We start from the raw sequence: 20,354 nt of genomic DNA on the forward strand, positions 1-20,354 counted from the left end.
ACTCAAATCATCTCATACTCTCAAATGCAATTCTATAGCATTATTTCAAAAATGTTAATTCAATTTCAGGTGCTTATTGCTGTAAAATGATTGGTCATTTAACTCTAATTTCATTAGATTTGCCTTTAGAGATGTAAGTCTTACGTCTTAGGGAAATGCAAACCCTCGTACAGGATGAAATCAATAATAATACTTCAGTTTTCTTGTGGAAATTGTGTTTTTATTTGTATTTAAGGAGATGAATATGTTGCTTCAATAAGTTAACAGATGTCTGTGTATTACCACTAGCATCCACCAGGGGGAACTGTTGCTCTCATATTGACGACAAACAAAAAGTTTGTTTTCACATTTAAAGAAAAGCAAATGTCTATTTAGAGAGATTAAGATGTACAGAATTAGCAAAAAAATGTTTTACAGTGATTTTCCTCCAGGTTTAAATGATTGGAAGGTGGTACTTAATATTGTACAAGAAACTTGTGAAATTACAATAATAAAACTTCCTAAAACCCAAATCTGAAGGCACATGTGCAGCAGCAGAAATCAGTAAAATGCTTTTTTGTTTGTTTTTCACTGAACTTCAAGCAGCTGAGTTGACTTTGATGCTTGACTTACATTTTCAATTTCCTCTGTGATGTGAATTATCAATGAGTTGAAATAATTCAGAGCATTAGCTCAGATCTGCTCATTACAGATGCATGGACTAACTTCTAAGAAGCCGTGGTTGTTTTTCCAACATTTCACATGAACATTGTTAGAAATAAGCCTCGTTAATCTCAGGTCTTTTGTAAATCTCTGAATATTACATACAGAAAAATCTAAGAGTTGCACAAGAAAATATTTAAAATATATTCAGGAAAAATAGGTGGATTGATGTCAAAATTTGCTATAATACCAATTCCTGAAATGATCGCAATTATCTTAAATGGTTTTAAAAAACGAGAGATGCACCAATAAGGCTTTTCCTACCCAAGACCCCATTTCCAGTCTTGTTTGATGTCTAATCCGATTTTTTAAATTAAGCATTAGTACTCATGAAAGGACTGAGAGGTAGCAGTTTTGAAATCCACACAGAGTGAAGAAACTACAGAATCATCACCATCAAATAACATGATCCCATGGTAAGTTGCATAAAAAGTGGTTTGATAATGTTCTTTAGACCAATAAAAAGATGGCAGCTGTTTTTCTTGGCTATCAGAGCCAATAAAGGGGGGGAAAAACGGGTCAACTGCAACCTGGTGACTCATTGGTGCATCTCCTGCCAAAAAAACCTCACACTACCGGTACTTACATGGTGAACTTTAGATACTTTGGAAATGGGTTCCTAATCTTTCCCAGAATGATGAATGAAAACAATTGCTTCTCTAAACTCAGCTGCTGGTGACATTGTGCTAACACACACCTGCATGAACAAAAACAATCTCCTGTTTTCATAAAGGTGATTAAATAATCAAACAGATAATTAGCAGCGTATGGTTCCTGCGTTTCCTCCCATGACTGGACTTTACAGTCATTCAATTTTTTGTTTCCTAATATCATTTGACAATTCACCTAAAATAACGATTTAAAAAAAATTAATGTCTGCTTCTTAGCAAAGTCTCTTTCTTTCTTTTTCTTCGCTGTTTCCGTATATTGTTCGCAGACTTTTGCAGTTCAGTTGAACTCAGTCCAACACACAGACTGTCCTTTGTTTCCTACCAAACACCATCAGGAGTGAGAAAGGAAAGGAAGCAGCTAGAGCTCCTAGGAGACCGTCAGCACGAGACGGAAAAACAAACAAACAAAAAAAATCGTAATTCCTAGAGGAGAGAAAAGCGACGGAGAAGGATTCACCTTTAATGTGATGACATAAAAAGCCAGTGGAAGAGGACACATCCGGTGAAGTGCTCTGGGGTGTGTTTGTAATGAGAGCCGAGGAGGGAGACGGAGATGGAGAGAGAGAGAGAGCGTGTCTGTCAGGTAAGACCGGGTTGGTTTCTAACAACAACAAAAAAATAATAAAAACTCAAATGTGTCATTTTCTGCTAAGAATAAATATGAACGCAATGGGGGAGTCATGTCAAAAACAGATATTTAGTCGTACCGTTCGTGTTTTTGTTTACAATGGCGTCGACCAGCAGCGCGCGAGCCGACAGTTTTACACATTTCCACGGCGGTTGTAGTTTCATCACTCGTGTGCGTGTCGGTGCGTGAGAAATAAGTCTGACTGCTGCAGAGGAAGAAGACAGGCGGACAGCCTGCCTGCAGCGGCTACCTGTGGATTCCCACACCGGCTGCTGTTCGGGTTTGAAGGACGAATGCCAGAAATGCTGCAGGAGAGTAGGTTTAAATAACACTGGGGGAAATAAAACAGCAGAGGAACAAAAATAAAAATCCAGCTGAATGTAGACGTTCATACACAGACTGAAAATTACAGTTTAACTATCCATAAACATGCAGTGGGAATTTTATGATAGTTACAGTAGTAGTTTGCAGCAAAATGCGGAATTTCCATAATTTATTGTGGTTTTTCTGTGACGCAAGGCCGGAGTTGTTGATGGTATGTTTTTTAATAAGAAAACAAAAGAGCTTATTGCTTCAGTTTAATAACCCAGAAAAACTGTGAAGCATCGTGTACTAAAGATGCCATTTAACACTTTGTTTGTTTAAAGCAAATGTTTACCATTGAGCTTCAGCTGGGTGTAACTTTAAAACTGGCTGACTTCCTGTCTCACCGTTCACTGATCCTGGTTTGATGTCGGAGCCAGAGGCGGCCTGAGTCACTCTGGGGGCCCAAGATGAAACCCTGGATCCCCCACGTCTCTGATTTTTTTTGTTACTATTCTCTGTATATCAGTTGTGTCGAGCCTGTTCTTGGCTCACTTGGTGTGATTGGCTCTTCAAGGTATTTGTTTTAGGGATAGTCTAGCTTTTTTTGAAGTGAGGTTGTGTAAAGTTTACAATAGTTCCATAAACTGTATTAGAAAGATGTCATAATCGTGTCATGCAAATATTATTTATTGCATTTCTGCGCCTTCACGAGGAGTTAAGTTTGTTGCCACAACTGAGCAAAGTCCATGTTATAACTCTGCACAGATGAAGCCGGCCGACTTTGTAGTTTAGTGTTGAATCCTGGAAGCTGTTTGGCTAACAAAACGGCAACAAAATGAAAAAGTATTTCTGTAAAAGTAAAATACTTTTTCTTATTGCAGCATTATCCTTCAGTATTTATTTTTTTTATCTTAACTATTTCACGCTGCGATATCTGCTAAATACAGGTTGAGATTGTCACTGCCGACATATTCACAGATTCTCACTTAAAAAAACAAACTATCTTTTATAGGAGGGAGCTGGGTGTGTAGTGAGTTAAGAGATAATGATAAACAGCCTGATTTGAAACATGAAAGAAAACGAATGCATTCCGTGTAACGACATTGTAACTCAGATAATTGTTTTATCAAAAGTGCTTAAACTCCTGGCCGTGTTTGACTTTCACACAGGTTGCTTTTAAATACACTTCCTGTTTGACAGGTTGATGTAACACAACAAAACCACGTTCCTTCCTCTAATTGTCGTTTTAAAAATAAATTATTGCATTTTCTTATGATCAAAGTGACCTAGTTGCAGGTGAGAGTTGATTCCTCGTCTACATTTTAAGAAATGTGTTCAAGCAACCTGAAGTCCCTTCACAGATAAAGCTAAGCAGAACTGCAGTATCTGTACCTGGGAGAAAACCATTTCTGATTGTGTGTTCACCAAAATCCAGTTAATGAATAAGGTCTGAATGCTGATTAGCTGTAACAGGAAACAGCATTTCTTCAGTATTACGTGGCTCATGTTAGCATTGTGATCCACTAAACTCTGTCGTTCTGTTCCTTAAAGGTACAGATATGTTGTGTGGACCAGTTTGTTGCTCAATCAAAGGGTCAGCTAGAAAACTGCTATAAACTTCTTTACCTAAAAACACGCTGCCTTTGATTAATTTACATCTTGCAGCTAAGACGTTTTCCTGCAGAGCAGCGTATTTAAGTGCTATGCTAATGTGTTGATTTTAATTAATTAAAACTTTTCCTGTAAGATTAACTTAGCTGCAACGGTACACAAACCTAACGACGTTCAGAGAAAGCCATTGAGGATGCAAAGAAAAACAACTTTTCAACTATTTGAGTTTATTTGTAGACAATTAACTGGAACAAGCTAGAATTCGTTACAAGTTAAAGAGTCATATCAAAACAGAGACAGCATGTTAGCACTAGTCTAGCATTTCAGAAAATCGCGCTGCATTGAAACATCATTTGTAGCAGCAAATGTGAGTTTATTAAAAACTAAAGCTGAAAGGCTGTCCAGCAGGCATTATTGAGTCAAAATATTTGAAACGGACAAGAAAAAAAACAGATACCTGGAACTTTGTCAAAATGCTAATGTAAATGACGCAATACTGATCAAGTGTAGTTTATTTCACTGCATTTTAAAGCTAAACAACATTCAAGCTTATAGCCGACACTTGATTTTTATGTGGAACTAGGAGTTGGTGCTGGTAAACTCCTAATTAATTAAGCTCCTAATTAAGTCTCATCAGTATCTGGTACAGAGAAAAAAACACGACTGTCTCATTCCTGGTCAAACTTCATCTCTGCTGTTTGCAAAGTAGAAACCAAGTAAAATTCCCAGCTGTTTGTCTTTAAGCTTTTCCGACAAAAACTCTCAAGAAGTTAGACTTTATGGTTCATGTGGGCGTTTGGTGTTGTTAAGTAATGCTTAATTATACGTCACATTGTCTGTGCTACTGCTAGTTGCCTAGCGATGCAATTAATTTAACAGAAGTAAATGTCATGTGGTTGAGAGACGAGGTTTCTCCAATACGAAGGTTCAGTTTCCAGGCAGACGGCCAGAGTTCCTGCTTCTTTACCGTCTGCACGTCTCAGCAGCTGTCTGGCAATATCAAAGTAAAGGTAGTTTCATGTTACGAACCGTCGTTGGGCTTAAAAATAACATCTACTGGCTCCAAATAGAGATTTTATATAGATATAGATTTTATTTCTCTTTTTAAAAATGTTTTTTAACCATACAAACAAGTTACATAAGCGATATTAACAGAGGCCTCGCTGTCAGCCACTTCATTTGGTACGCAAACGTTCAAGTCCCAATTGAATGCGAGGCAGAAAATTTGACTATATTTAACTTCCGCATTGACAGCACGTCAGTGAAAACTTTGGCTTGTTTTCATAGCGGCCGCTTACCAGGTTTACAATGCTTTACCACCAGCAATGACAAGAATGTAGACGTCCTCACAGCCCGGTGCCAGTTTTCCCCAGTACTGTCATCGGCTTCCCTGCTTGCAGAACACATTTCTCTGTTCCTGGGGAAAATTGTCAGGAGGTTTCTGACAGCAGACGTGTCCAACAAACGTGTATCAGCTTCCTCAAACACGATATGCTTGATTTTAGAAACTGCTGTTATTAACTTTGCACTTTTCAATCAAATTGACGCTCGCCTGTCATTCTGTGCCTCATAAGCACAGCAGTGAGGTTTTTTTTTTTTTTTTGCTCTGTCAAGTGAGAAATCTTGCCTGTAATCTGCCAGATTTATCTCAGTTCTGCAGGCGTTTGATTAGTCGCTGACGTGAAGTGAGGTGCGGTGTGCTAATGCTGTTACAGGAACCTTAAACATTCTTTAACTGGATTCCTTAAAGTCTAGTCATTCTGGTTGGATTTTACTGTGCAATATAATTACAGTAGTATGTAATTTTTCAAATTGCAGCATATGTTTCCTTGCAGGTAAAAATATTTTAACTAAAGTCATAGATACAAGTAGCGAGATAAATCCGGTCAATGGGGCACTAGGGCAGTCGTTCATCCAGCGGCCTGTTGTGTTTTAGAGTTAATTTTTTTTTAAAGTTAACAGGATATTTGAAAATATCATTTGATAATTATGTGTTATTAAAAGACTGGAAGATTAATACCTGAGCACCAACTATAACGTCTTAAAAAATGCAAGCATTTTATAAAGGCTTATAAAAAAGGCCTTTATAAAATGGCCTTTTTATAAGGCCATTTAAAGCACTGGTGGGGGCTCACCAGGCTGAGCCCCCACCAGTGCTCAGCCTGGTGGGGGCTCAAATAAAGCCTGGTGGCCCGCCAGGCTTAGGATACACTGGGGGAAACCCTAAACTCTTTAATTTTTCAATATAATCATCTAAATTTGTAGTTTTAATAGATTTGTAAACTAAGGGTTGTATCTCCCAAACTTATTGTTAGCGCACTATCTCTATACATACCGCTGTATGATCGACAGTAAGTTTTCTTGAGCGTCTCCGCAAACATATTTGTTATCGCAGATAAATTACTCAGATTTACACCAAGCAAACTCGGCATAAAGACACAATTTTAAAAAGTTACAACCAACCTAATTTAGATTTTTAGAAAAGCACGACACCTAAACATGTAGTGCAGTGTGTTATTCTCCTGTGGCTGAACCTTGACCCCATGTGACTCCTCCCTCCTGTCAGCTGAAGGAGAAAACTCGCTCCCACACGAGTCCTCCCTCTCCTCCTTGCTCGCCGATGTCCTGCGCGTGTCTGAACATGCTGAGACACGCCACGAGAGGGTGGAGACAAAAAAAAAAAAAAAAGAAAACAAGAAAAACCGGAGAGCATGAGAGACAGAGAGGCAGAGGGAGAGAGAAGGTAGGAGAGGAAGGAGAAAGGGAGAGAGAGAGAAAGCAAAAGCAGACAGTAATGTTCGATGTCCTGAGACGGGCGATAACTGGAAGGGGAGAGAAATAAATCTGTAAACGGAAGACGACACGGGCCGGGTGAGATGAAGTGCAACCAAATATGTGAGAAATGTTGTTTCATTGACTCATCCTGGCTTTCTGCTTCTGATTTCTGCCTGAGCAGCTCCTCGATCTGCTAGAGACGCATGGCGAAGACCGGCGACCGCAACGCTTCAGATCCAGCAGGAGAAACATCAGAATGAATGAAGAGGATGACGAGTTACAACTGAAGCTCACTTAAAAGTATTGCTTTTTTTTTGTTTGTTTGTTCTATTCTTGCGACTAATCAAGCAACTCACCTGGAACATTACCAGACCACATCAACGGGAACCTATCCTAAGAGTCAGAGTGAGGCCGTTTGAAGCGGCATGGGGTGTGAAGTTGAGAGCACCGACTCGTCTCCTGGACGTCAGAACCCCCGGAGCAAATGAGCGGCTCAGCGTACGGATGCGGTGCCAGCTTGCTCCGGGGCCGGCGCTTCTACTGCCGGGAATGGGCCCTGGACAAGCTGAGGCGCTGCCTGGACGCCTGCCCCGTGTCCAGCCAGGCGGCGGGGCTCCTGCTGACGGGGGGCCCCGGTGCCGGCAAGACCGCCCTGTGCACCGAGGTGGTGTGGCCTACCTCGGACTCGGGCCTGGCTGCGGGGCTGGCCCGGCGCTGCCTGGCGTCCCACTTCTGCCACAGGGAGGACCAGAGGAGCACGGTGCTGTGGAGGTTCGTCCTGGGCCTGGTGGAGCAGCTGAGGGCCTCCCCGCTCCTCCCTGCTGGCTATGAGGAGACCCTCAGGGGTCCGGCCGCCTCTTCTGCTCTGGAGCCCCTCAACTGTCAAAAAGACCCCGAGGACACCTTCAAGAGGTGGGTATTGCTTAGCCGTTAATGAATTAATGATAATTCGTCCGTGTCACTTGAAGGATTCACAGCAAGCGGCACTTTGTGAACCCGAGCCTGCGTGAGATTTCCCGTCTGTATCGCCTGTCAAATGAAAGAGACAGGCAAGTCGCTGGAAGGTGCTGCAGGTCCTGAAACGGGAGCTGCGGCGTGCAGCAGCATGCACGTGGCTCATTTCCAGTTCATTTCCATAAATTATGAGTTATCACCCTTATTTTGACGGAGCTGAGCAGGAGAACCAACATGAGAAACGGCTTATCAGATTCAAGCATAATGTGAAAAGCAACCTGGGGAAAAAACCAGAAACCTGTTCTGCAACTTTTGGTTTTTGCAGTGTAAATCTGTTCAAACGGTCCAATGTTTTCACTAAAAACTTCTTAACACCCCCCCTTTCTTCTCCTTTAAGCTTGTTGACAGTCTTTTTGCTGCTTTGGCGACTTGATCTGGAGCCTATTACTACCGCTGTAACCTTAACCCTGTTACGACCGGCTTTATATTTAGGTCACCTGGATTTAATTTGATTTTATGGCTGCAGCTTGTTCCGCTTTTTCCAGGGCAACTTCAGTTCTTGGCATTTGGCAGATATTCAGAACTAGTTAGTTTTTCACTTTGCAAAAACTATTTAAACAAAAATCCCCAAGCTGAATTGTACCAAATGGCACGCCTCTCCAAATAAGGACTCGAGACAAATAAGCTCAATATGGGTCTTAATACGCAGTAATGTGATGATTTTTAATCTTTTTACTTAATTCTGCTATCTCAGGTGTTTTATCCTCTTTTATTCCTTGTGTTTTGTGTGTTTTATCTCATAAAACACTTTAATCAACCTAGTGGTTTTTATTTATCCTAGTGTATGAAGGGCTATCTAAAAAAAAAGTTTATTATTAAAGTCCGTTTTGTCTTATAGGAGGCTAAAAGTGAGAGTTAAGGGTTTTTCAAGGATAGTTCTTGTCTTGCTAGCAGCAGCTAAGCCTCTTAGCATCCTCTTACTACAGATCCTGATTAGATGGTCCTGGAGGCTAACGCTAACGGCTAGTCCAAGAGAGACTAAGAAAACCAAAGTGGACATCTTCAAACATCTGCAGAGGATGAACAGGATGAACTGCCTTTATGTTAGTATTCATAGGTGTTTATTTACAGCGGACCTGATTGTTACTTGCAAGGAAAACACAGATTGGAGGCTGTGCGTCCCTCAGGATCTTCCTGAATTAAACGAATGCAAAGAGAGGAACATATGAAAGGTGTCCAATCATAACTGTCTGATGGAGAAATAAAAGATTTGTCGCTTAAACTTCCATATTGCAAGCATGTGGAGGAAGGTCGTGGTTTAACTTTCTGGGCTACATGCAAAGGGCATAAAAAGTAACTCCCTTTACCCTCCATTGCTAGTGTAAAACATGGTGGTGGCAGCAATTTGGGGTGAGGGGAAAACACAAATTTACATTTAAACACACACACACCTTGTTCTGATTGGCTCATAGGTTCACCTACAGCTCCAGGGTTTACTTGAATCACCTCCAGCAAAAGGGCTCCATTTCCTCCTTTTTTGTGTGTAACAAACACAACAGCAGCTTCCGCTCACACTGTAGCTAAAAAGCATCCTTTGTGTTTAGAAAAAGAGCTGAATCTCTCAGCGTTGTAGAGCCAGTGGCCTCACTGCATGTAAATGTAAAATCTTTTGACCGAAGCAGGACAGTCACAGCGGGGAAAAAATAGGAGTGCCATAGCCATTCTTTCCTCGACTTATATTTATTTCACGTCCCATAATGCGGCCCATTCACGGAGCGCCACAATGGCCTCTCCAGTGTGAATGAATACTACACTGTTATTTACGACACAACATCCTTCCAGAAAGAGGAGACAGAAGGGGGGGAAAGCAGAAAAAAAAGCAGAACAAAGAGGTGAAAAATGCCTCCCCTGCCCTAGTGACCGTCTCGGCACCAGTCAGCGAGGTCACCCTCCTCTCCGGGACTTTTCAGCCCTCTACCCGGTGTGTTTGTTCTGCACCGAGTCCGAGGCCTTTCAAGCTCCTGCTGGTGTTTGCTCTCCTCTGGTGTGAAGTGCCGAACTGGATTCCACATTCCCCACGGACTGGCTCGCAGCCAGCCGCTGCTTTCCGTTTGGAGACCAAAGAGAGAGAGAGAGAGAGAGAGGGAAAAACCTGCACTGTTTTTAAGGACAGCCATCAATAAATGGATGAGATGTGTGTGTGTGTGTGAGCAAGGTAGCAAAACGCAACGTACATGCATCGTGCGTCTTAAAGCAGCGGGGCGGCTCTCTGAGCCCAGCGGGTCGTAAACGCGGCCTGGCGCTGCTTGTTGTGGTGCCGCTCCCGCCGCGTTAAACTGCGCAGACCTCAAGTTCAATGAGTTCGTCTCGGTGTGTGAAACGAAATCAGCTCCACCAGACGCAGCAGGATGTCGGCTGTTACTGTCGACCGTTTCAAACCCCCACTTAAAGGCATCAACATATTATTTAAGCCCCATAGACTAACAGGTAGTTCAGTCATTAAACAGCAAAGGATGCTTTTAATGTTTCCTGCCCTTATGCTTCCTCCGAGCTTTGGAAAAAAAAAAAAAAAAAAAAAAAATTAGGTCTTTCAAAAAGTAATTGAAAGAATGTTCTAATCACTGGATATAGGTTTGGGCTTTGACTAGGCCGTTCTAAGACCCCAAAATGCTTTCGTTCTCAACCTGTTGCATCCAGCACAGTGTCATGAGTTATGTGTTTTTCTATTTACCTAAACATTGTTCATAATTCAAAATTACTTAAAAAATTACATATTTCACCTATGACAATTGTCATTTTTTCACCTTCAGAGTATCTCTCCTTTATTTCAGTTTATTTTGCATCCCTGTCACGTTTAGATATTTAAATTCACGAAGAAGCAATGTGATGAATGCTAAAACCTCATATGTAATTCAATCTTTAACCCACTTTGCTTTTACATTTGAAATTACAGCACCGCCGATCCCGTAAAAAAAACAAAAAAAAAACATCTCCTTAATTCATGTGCTTCAGTTAACAGTTCATGCCTTCTGGGGAAAACCCCCCCCTGAACTTTCTGAGCTTAATGCTCAGAAAGTTCATAAAAATGGTTTCAGGTGAGCTCAGAAATGTTTAAAATCCATCCGAGAAGTAGGTGGCGTTCAGCAGCAATTTACGAATAACAGTCATTTTCTCGTGTTGGTGGTCTCGCCCGCGGTTCCAGCCCAGTCACCCGTTTTGATCTCATCCAAATTATAGCTTAAAAAGAAACAATGGCGAGAGCTCAGGAATGCGGTTTATTAGGGGTCCGAACGCGCATGAGGTGATTTACATCCTGCCTTGGCAAGTGTATTTGTCACCAACTCTGCCCTCTAATTACTGCAGGTGTCACAGTGACACGCGCCCCTTTAACAAGGCCCATTATATCGTAGCTTCAAAGGTCACCGCAGATGTGCGTCCAGCACCATCTAACCTGAATGAGGTGGGAAAAACATTAGCAGCCATAAAAGGTTAATTGCACTTCCTGCTTGAGTGTGTGCGTGCGTGCTCAGTCGGGGAGTGCTGCTTTATTCAGATGACTAAAGAGCACGGCGGCTTGATAAGCTGGTCGGAACTTAGATGTGGGTTGACGGGGTTTAAAAATCTACTTTTAATTGCAGGATATGGCCAATGATAAAACGTCAGGGCTGTTAAATATACACAGATGAGTCAAACGTCAAGACTGCCTGTTGAAATGCCTCCATCGTCAATCAAAGAAATTAGTCCCGCGAGCGCTGATGAGCAACGTTTGATGAGCTGCTTGAAGCCAAACTGTAGCCCTATTATAGGATGACTAGAGAAATTTAAGCTGATCATTAGTAAATGATGTACCAATAATGGATTTGAAACACATGCCTACCGTGTTACAAAGGATGGTTTTCTTCTAACTTTTCGAGTCCGTTAGTGTAAACAAAGTCAATTTTGATTTGTGTAGAAAAAGGAGAAATTAAATGTTGCCGTTACATACGTCACCTAAAAATCTTCAAACAGTCGGTGTGGACGATGGTGCTGTTGGCAGGAGGGATATCCGGTAGCAGTCAGTATTGCAACAAATCTGAAGAGGCCTCTGACTGGAGACAGTCGACATCCTCACAGCTCAGTTTCTGGGCAGCAGAGAAAATATTCCTCAGTAACATGTTCTAGATGATACCGCTAGCTGTTAGCAAACGCTGCTAATCCACCTGATTTGCTTTTGCTGCTCCTCTTTGAATCTCTGCCTGGCTGTTTCTACGGTTAGAGTTGGAGCTGATCCTCAGCCATTACGGTTAGCGGGAGAGACGGTTTGAACTTTGTTCCTGCTCAGCATCCACGAAGCCTTCTCTTCAACTCCTCTTGTTGCCCCGGTTACGCTTCATAACGACTGTCGAAAAGGAAAAAGCAAAGAGCAGAAAGTCCTTCCAGCTGCACAGCATCCAGCAAACCAGAGGGAATAATTGTCAAAACATTCAACACCTCAACAAAAAAAAAAAATTAGCAAACGTAGGTGGCTACTTCCACTTTTCATATAACATTTGCTGCAGATCTAAAAATAAAGAAACACCTCACATACAGGATTTGGAAATCAAAAATAAACTTGAGTTTTTTTCAAGCTAACATCCATGGTTGTTGCCGGGCTAATCAAAAAAATGAGGCCGTCATCTTAGCTGCAGGGAACTTGGTTGTCAAGGGTATTTTTTTTCTACAACTTAAATTAGACAAAGATAACCATAAATTTATTACAGATTTCTTTAAGACACGTCAGAATCTGGTCAAAACTGTGGAATAATCATTTTTTAGATTCGGACACAAAATTGCGACTGGTGCATCTTTAACCAAGGAACGTTACTGAAAGTTTTTCTTGGAGAAGCAAGTTTACATCAGATGCCAAAGCCATCAGAAACCTGTTGATCTGTTAAGCGAAAGTCAACAGTGACTCATTGATTTGATGTTGAAATGAACACATCTCAGGGTTAAGGCTGAGGTCATCCTGAGAAACAAACAAAAAAAAAAAAAAAACAATCTGTCAATTGTTAGTTACTTATTCTCTCTTGGGTTGATGACCTCTTACAATAAATACATAAGATCACCTTGATAACTAGTGGACCTTCATTGGCCTTCGTAAACATAGACATTAACAATAATCACAGCGCACAGACACAAGCACACACCCTGTATTTGTGGTAAAATAAAGGCCTGAGCTTAGCCTCTTTGTGACCTGTCTAAACCGAGCTCGTGTCCTTGCTTCGTTACCGATTGTCTCCTCCCAGACTTTGTTCATTTTTCTCACCGGTTACTCACTGGCTTTGAAGCCGTGTTTGCAACAATCAAAAAGAAACACACGAGATTAATCTATCTGCTGTATTGAAACATAAATGTGGCTTTTTTTTTTTTTCAAATATAAATCTGTGGGTGAAGGTCTTGAAATAGACATCATCGGCTATTACGCGTCAGGTCGCTAATCCAGTAACTACTGTTTGTCTCTTTCTCCAGAGGAGGAGGAAACACATATCTGGCAGCTCTCTGCTTTGTTGAGACAGCTTGAATATAACATGCCTAATGCATACACATACATGGCAACTATTATTATTTTATCCTAAAAAATTACATCTGTTTAGCCTCGGGATCCATCTGATCCATCTCAATGAGCAGTTTTCTCCTCCACACTCCATGTGCACCAGAATTCAAATAGCAATTTTGCGTGGTGATATTTATAGCCGTGCCCGACAAAATCTCCTTTGTTTCTAAAGTGCAAAAAATGAAGAAAAAAAACAACTCTCGGCGTCATTTTGAAGTGAGGGAAATATGCAAGTGAACCAAAGCTCCACAACACGGAAAATGATTCCGTTTTATGGATTGAGAAATCCGTGCAGAGGAGGAGACGTTAATGACTGAAACGGTTCTGTGGGTGCCTGTTTTTAACGTGCCCATGTATTGATCTGCATGTGTGTGAGCGTGCCCAGAGCAGAAGGGAGGAAAAACCCCTGAAGTTCCACAAACCTGAGTCACCTCTGGCTCCAGGCAGGGTGTGGGTGTTGACTGCGCTTAAAGGCCAATACTCGTTTGGTTTTTGCCAGGTTTTAGATTGTTTTACAGCTCTGTAAGGTGTCCCTGCTTATTATTTCACAGCATAAAGGAGGTTCCTTTATACAAATTGCTGTCTTAGATAAGTGTTTGACACTGTCGGCCGTTGTTGTGCAGCTGTTGTTTTAATGGAAATAACTGCTAACAAGTTACCGAGTTTAGTTTTTTGTTTTCTGTCCGTGGTTTTAAAACCCTCAGCTATTCTTAGATGCTGTGAAATGTATAAAACAGAAAGCGGTAAACACTTGCCACCCTTAAATGAAAATCGCCTGAAGCCATGGCAAGGTAGCTGTTCTTATATCGATTTGCGCTGCTTCATATTTTGCTTCTATTTAGAGTTCAAATCTCCAGCGTGTGTGAGAAAAAAATCGTCCTCACATTTCTTCTGTTCCTTTCACTCTCTCTGCCGCCCACAGGTCCTGCTGTTTTTACATTGCTGTTTTAAGTCATTCATCTTTTCTTTCTTTTTTGTGTTTCTTGTTCCCATACATCATGTCTTTAGGGCAGTTTTGGAACCGCTGCTGGACCTCCCTCCACCTGCCCAGACCCTGATGATAGTGGTAGATGCTCTGGATGCTCAGTGTGCGCCAGACCAAAGAGTTGGGAAGAGCGGCTCGATTGCACAACTCTTGGCCAACAATCAGCATCTCCTGCCCAGCTGGTTGCTGTTGGTCTGCTCCATCCGCCGCCAAAACAAAGATGTGTGCAAGATGTTCTCGAGTATGTGAATTTCTGTGTTTGTCTCTGTCACTGCTAAACAGCTATGTTGGGAAATTGCGAGGCCTGATTAACCCTGCCACCACGTGCAAAGACGTGAGAACGTTTTTACCCCTGCAGGTTTAGGCAGTTTTGCTTTTTATCACATTTAACAGTGTCTGATCATCTTAAAACACATTTTTTATAGTTTTACCCAAACCAATCTGGCCTATTTGTGAAAAATAATTGCCTTCTAAATTTGTTGTGTTACATGTCAACAACTACAATCAAGCAAAAATTTATGATTATCTGGGTATATGTCTGTATATTTATCATCATTATGAAATTAACCCTTTCATGCATAGTGGTCACTACAGTGGATAGCTATCTAAAAGCCATTTTCTTGTGTTTCTTGTGGATTTTTATGTTATAAATGCACACAGACCACTGAAGTGGACTCTAGTAAACCATCCGCTGTAAGTGCAGAAAAATATTTGTTAAATCCAATATGGCAGACAAACAAAAAAGCAACTCAGGAATATCCGGACCTTACTACTACTGTAGACAACTCTTGCAGGCAAAAAAAAATATTGTGGCATCAAGTAACTTCTAAGACTAATACTACAGATGTATTTCGAAAATAACTTTGTATTTGGAGAAAAATGCAACTGATCACCTAGAAAAACATTTTTGATCTGTTTTTTTTATTTTTATTTTTTTTCCCCCAAATGTGTTTTCCCACCTTTTTTTAATGCCTCAAGAAAATCACCCAAAAAAAATCCTGACATAAAGGATTATAATTAATGCATGAAAGGGTTAAGCGCAATAAAGCAATAAGCAAAGCTATAAAGAAAACAATTTCTTTGTTTAGGCTTCCGGAGACTCTGCCTGGACGATCTACGGAAGCCGCCAACGGTCCGTGACGTTCAGCAGTACATCCTCTGTCGTCTGGATGAGGAGGCAGCGCTGCGGCGTCAGCTCACCCCCGACACTGCAGACATGCTCAATCTCCTGCACATAAAGAGTGGGGGCTGCTTCCTCTTTCTCGAGCGAGTGTTGGATGGCGTGGCAGCTGGGCTCGTGGGTCTTCGAGAGATTCGAGACATCCCTGGGACTCTCAATGGACTCTACCTTTGGCTCTGCCAGAGACTCTTCCCTCGGGGCCTCTTTGTCTATGTCAGACCTCTCCTCAATGTGCTCTTGGCTGCTCCAAGTCCACTCACAACTCAGCAACTATTTACAGCAGCCTGGACTCAGGACACCACACTCAACGTCCAGGACTTCCAGAACAAACTTCATACACTGTCTCCCCTCTTGATCGATGGCCCTGAGGGGACCAAGCTACTTTTTCATGCCAGCTTTACAGAGTGGCTGACTGATGTTAAGTACTGCACACAGAAGTACCTCTGTAACCAGACTGAAGGCCATAGCATGCTTGCCATGTCTCTGACTCTACAAGGACCCCATCTAGACCCCGAGGGTGCATGCCAGTTAGCCACACACTTAGTTTGCTCGGGTCACCATAAAGAAAACCCCTCATTATTGGCACTCTGGATGCTGTGGACAGGCCTGCCTCCTCTCACTGCCAGCTGCAATGAAACCCTCTCCACATCCTTTGCTCAACTTCCTCCACTGGTCAGTCAGGAAGTCCCTCAGTTGTTAATGAAAAGCGGACTTCTTTCACCAGCCCGTATTTTCGACAAGGAGGCCAGTGTCTGCACGCGCTTCCCAGTTGAGCAAGGAGATCCAATAGACACAATGGAGATGGAGGTGTCAGTAAAGAAACTGCTAGATAGTGGGCACTCTGTAAACCAGCTTGAATCCTCTGGACAGACCTTGCTTGCGAAAGCGGCTATTGAGGGTTCAGCAAACGTAGCTAAATTTCTTCTAGCACATGAGTCTGATCCACTCATAAGTGATCATCACGGTCAAACTCCTTTGACTTTGGCTTCCAGACAGGGTCATGTCAAATTTCTGTCTATCTTACTAGAATGGATGAAAAGCCAGAGCACGGAGACTGCAATGGAAATGATGGAGCACATTGACAATGAAGGCTGGACGGCACTGCGCTCTGCGGCTTGGGGAGGACACTGTGAGGCTGTCCGCTTACTTCTGGATGCAGGGGCAGATGTAAATGGATGCGACAGTGAGGGACGTACTGCCCTCAGAGCAGCTGCATGGGGTGGTCACGAGGAAATTGTCCTCACCCTGCTGGACTATGGGGCACAAATTAATAAAGCTGACAGCAATGGCCGTACACCCCTTATTGCAGCTGCCTACATGGGCCATCCCGAAACCGTCGAAATATTGCTGAACCACAATGCAGAAGTCAACCTAGCTGATGGAGATGGACGTACTGCCCTGTCAGTTGCTGCTCTTTGTGTCCCGACTGCTGCAGCGATTAAAGGTTACGGAGAGGTAGCAAGTCTATTACTTGAACGTGGGGCAGATCCAGGCCACAGAGACAATGATGGAATGACACCACTGCTTCTTGCGGCCTATGAAGGCCACGAAGATGTGGTTGAGCTTTTGTTGGAAGCAGGTGCAGATGTAGACGAATCGGCTGGTCCTGACGGAAGCATTTCTGCCGCAGCTGCTGTCACACCACTATTGGCAGCAGCAGCAATGGGTCACATGAACACAGTGTCCAGGCTGCTCTTCTGGGGTGCAGACGTGGATGCCATCGACTGTGAAGGCAGGACGGCGCTGTGCCTGGCAGCAGCAAGGGGCAGCTTGGAAGTAGTACGTGCCTTATTGGACCGAGGGTTGGATGAGAATCATAAGGATGACCTTGGCTGGACCCCACTGCATGCTGCTGCCTGTGAAGGCCATCGTGCCATATGTGCTGCTTTGACGGATCAAGGGAGCATGGCACGAATAGGAGAGATGGACATTGAAGGACGCACCCCTCTTATACTGGCAGCCCAAGAAGGCCACCTGAGTGCTGTTAAGCTACTACTTGACAAACGTTCTCCGATTGATCACAGGGCGTATGACGGACACTCTGCATTGAGTGCAGCATTTCTGGAGGGCCATACTGAGGTTGCAGAACTGCTTATGAAAAGAGGGGCCGATACCGATGTGCGCGATGCAGAAGGTCGGCCTCTGCTCTACCTCCTGGTGCTCGAAGGTTGCCTTGATATGGCCACTCTTGTCATAGAAAAAGGAGGCGTGCCACTCGAATCCAGAGACTCCGAGGGCCGCACAGCTCTTCATGTGGCTTCCTGGCAGGGCAGTGTGGAGATTGTAGACTTACTTTTAAAACACGGGGCAAACCCCAATGCACAAGACGCTGAAGGGAGACCACCAATGCATTCTGTGGCCTGGACAGGAAATGGAAAAGTTGGACATCGTCTTATGGAAGCAAACAGTGTACATATAGACCTTGCTTGCCGTCAAGGGGCAACAGCTCTGAGCATTGCAGCTCAAGAAGGACATGTTAACATTGTGAAAATGCTTCTGGAAAAAGGTGCAAATCCCAATCACATAGATAAATATGGTCGCAGTCCAGCCAAAGTGGCTGGAAAACATGGGCATGTTACAATCGTACGGCTCTTGGAGAGCTATGGAGCTAAGCCATACCTGGGCCTGTTGCCTAATTCTAGTACTGTATCTCCTTCAAAACCAAACAAGATCCTCTCGTCGGGAATGTTGGAGGGTAACGGAGCCGAAGTGACGGCCACTACCTCCTCCTCGTCAGTGTCCTCTCCCGGTTCCACTGGAGAAAGATTCCACTCCATGCAAAGCTCCCAGACCTCATCTACCTGCCACTCACTTGCTACTGTGCAGACAGTGCCAGCCGACAGCATCAGTTTTATCCAGCAGATCCAACAGCATTCACTGCCACGCAGCCGGAGCCGACACTCCACCCTCCCTCCGCCAGGGGGCTCGGGCATGGGAAGTCTCCATGGAAGTAGCCAGAGGCTTACAAAATGCCTCCCCCCGCCTACTGTTTGCACCGTTACGGCTATGGTACACAACTGTGAACCCCCCCAGAAAGGTTTGTCTTCTGGGCTTGAATACCATGACAAGAAGAACAAACAAAGCTCAAACTTGATTAAAGCAGAAAGAGCTGCAGGTGGTAGATGGAACTCAGTCATGGCTTCTCTTGGTATAATGCCAAGCAAAGACAGCCCTCTCAGTGCAAAAAACAGAGAGATTCCTTCGTTGGACTACCCATACAGACTACAGAGCCCATCCCAAGTGGAAGCTTGGAATGCCCTGCCCCAGAACATTTTAGCACCTGTTTGTTACAGTTTCTCCCCAAACCCACCTAGCAGTGCCTTGACAGATGATGTTATGGTCACGACAGACCCGCACCTTAATCTCAAACAGGCCATCAAGCTACAGTTTGAGGGCCCCACCAGTGCAGCCTTATGTAAAAGAGAGACACCCCTGTGAGCAGGGAGTGAAGTAGGTCACTCTTTCTTCATAAACCTTTAGGATTTCTTTTATTCAAGCACGTGATCAACAGTTAAAATTATAGATAAACATATGTTTCTTCTTTATGGTTCAAAGAAGACATCTGAACTCATTGCATTCAGATACAGGAGTATGAGATCTTTTGTCACTTTTTTCACAAAACCTTGGGAAAAGTCAAGGTTTTTGATTAAAAAAACACAACAAAACACATTTTTTTGCATATTCTTTGCCGTTTTTTGTTGTGGAGTAAGTTCTTTCCCCTCCACCCTGAACTGTCATAACTCAACATTTTCTTAATGGAACAAATTGTTCAATTTTAGTGTAGTTTTAATTTATATCTCCTTCAGAGCTGAGAACTCTTCCCCTCATTTTTCAAATGAAAAATTAACCTTCTTTTTTCAAAAGCAGAAAGGCTTTGGTTTTGATTTTCCTTTGAATCGGCTAATATTTTTTAAAGAATTAAGACTACATCCTCCGCTACTTTTACACATATTACAAAAAAAAAAACCAGTGAATTCATACCTGCTGAAGCCTGCTGCTGTGTGGGCTGCTGATTCAGAAATCCACAGACGATGACCTGACCTGCCCGCAGTTTGTCTGTGAGCAAAGTTAAATCTGAACCAGTAAAATTTGGTATGAATGTGGGAGGATCGTTGGGACACTCGCAAAGAATCTTTTGCTTGTTTTGATATTTTTTAACTCTGTTAATATTAATTACACTCAACAATTAAAATTGCAACCAATGCTTCAAAATCTCACAAGTGTGCCTGGTGTGGTTATTTCTGGCTCGCTTTGTGTGATCTATAACTGTGTTCTGCGCTCAAACGAAATGTCAAAGGCATCTTCTGAAGTAGGAGCGTCCCGCAGAGATGAAAGTCTGGTAGGGGGCAGATGGCGACCACCCGGGACGGTTTTGATACCAGAGAGGAGGGCTTTTCACACCATCACTGGTGGTTTTCACTCATTATTTGAGGAATGGCTGTGAAGGTTTGACCGAATTACATTTCTGAACTTCTTTGCTAGCTCTTTGTCGTTTTAAGTTTTGCCTTAATGCAGTGTTTCTCAACCTTTTTCGTGCCAGCGCCCCCCTAGCCTTTATCCAGGTCCCTCACCGCCCCCCACCAAAGAATTTGCAGGCTACTTTGCACTGACCATTATTTTAACATTAATATTACTATCACTATTGTAGATGTTTTGATTTTATGCTTGTTTCTGTATTTATCATCAAAAATAATTTCCCAGAGAACAAAAAAGTCATGGGAATAGAAATTATTTTCACAGGCGTCTACGAAAAATGCAATGAACATTCAAGATAAAATTGGTAGGCCTAACAGCAGCCAATCAGAGTGGAAAAATATTCTTATTTTGTGCCATTTTCTAGTTGTTAAATATTCCACAAAATAACCAGATAAAAGATGTTCAACATGCCAGTTTAAACTGTGAACTATTTGCAAAACTACTGAGCTCTGCAACATTAAAACATGGATAGAACTGTAACTACATTAATCATA

General features: G+C 42.7%; 1 protein-coding gene across 2 annotated transcripts; it reads left to right on the top strand.

The window, feature by feature from the left end:
* Positions 1-1,661: 1,661 nt before the first annotated feature.
* Positions 1,662-19,601, top strand: ankrd50l (ankyrin repeat domain 50-like). 2 transcript variants are annotated; one of them, XM_017303743.1, is made up of 4 exons: positions 1,662-1,956; positions 6,875-7,605; positions 14,228-14,445; positions 15,293-19,601. In XM_017303743.1, exons 2-4 carry the CDS (start codon positions 7,178-7,180, stop codon positions 18,820-18,822), a joined length of 4,176 nt encoding a protein of 1,391 aa, XP_017159232.1. In that variant the 5' UTR covers positions 1,662-1,956; positions 6,875-7,177; the 3' UTR covers positions 18,823-19,601. The 2 variants fall into 2 exon arrangements, with proteins under 2 accessions (XP_017159232.1, XP_008430865.1); XM_008432643.2 differs by lacking the exon at positions 1,662-1,956 and adding an exon at positions 6,134-6,789.
* Positions 19,602-20,354: the final 753 nt, after the last annotated feature.

Source organism: Poecilia reticulata, linkage group LG2 (genome assembly GCF_000633615.1).
Source record: "Poecilia reticulata strain Guanapo linkage group LG2, Guppy_female_1.0+MT, whole genome shotgun sequence".
NCBI lineage: Eukaryota > Metazoa > Chordata > Actinopteri > Cyprinodontiformes > Poeciliidae > Poecilia > Poecilia reticulata.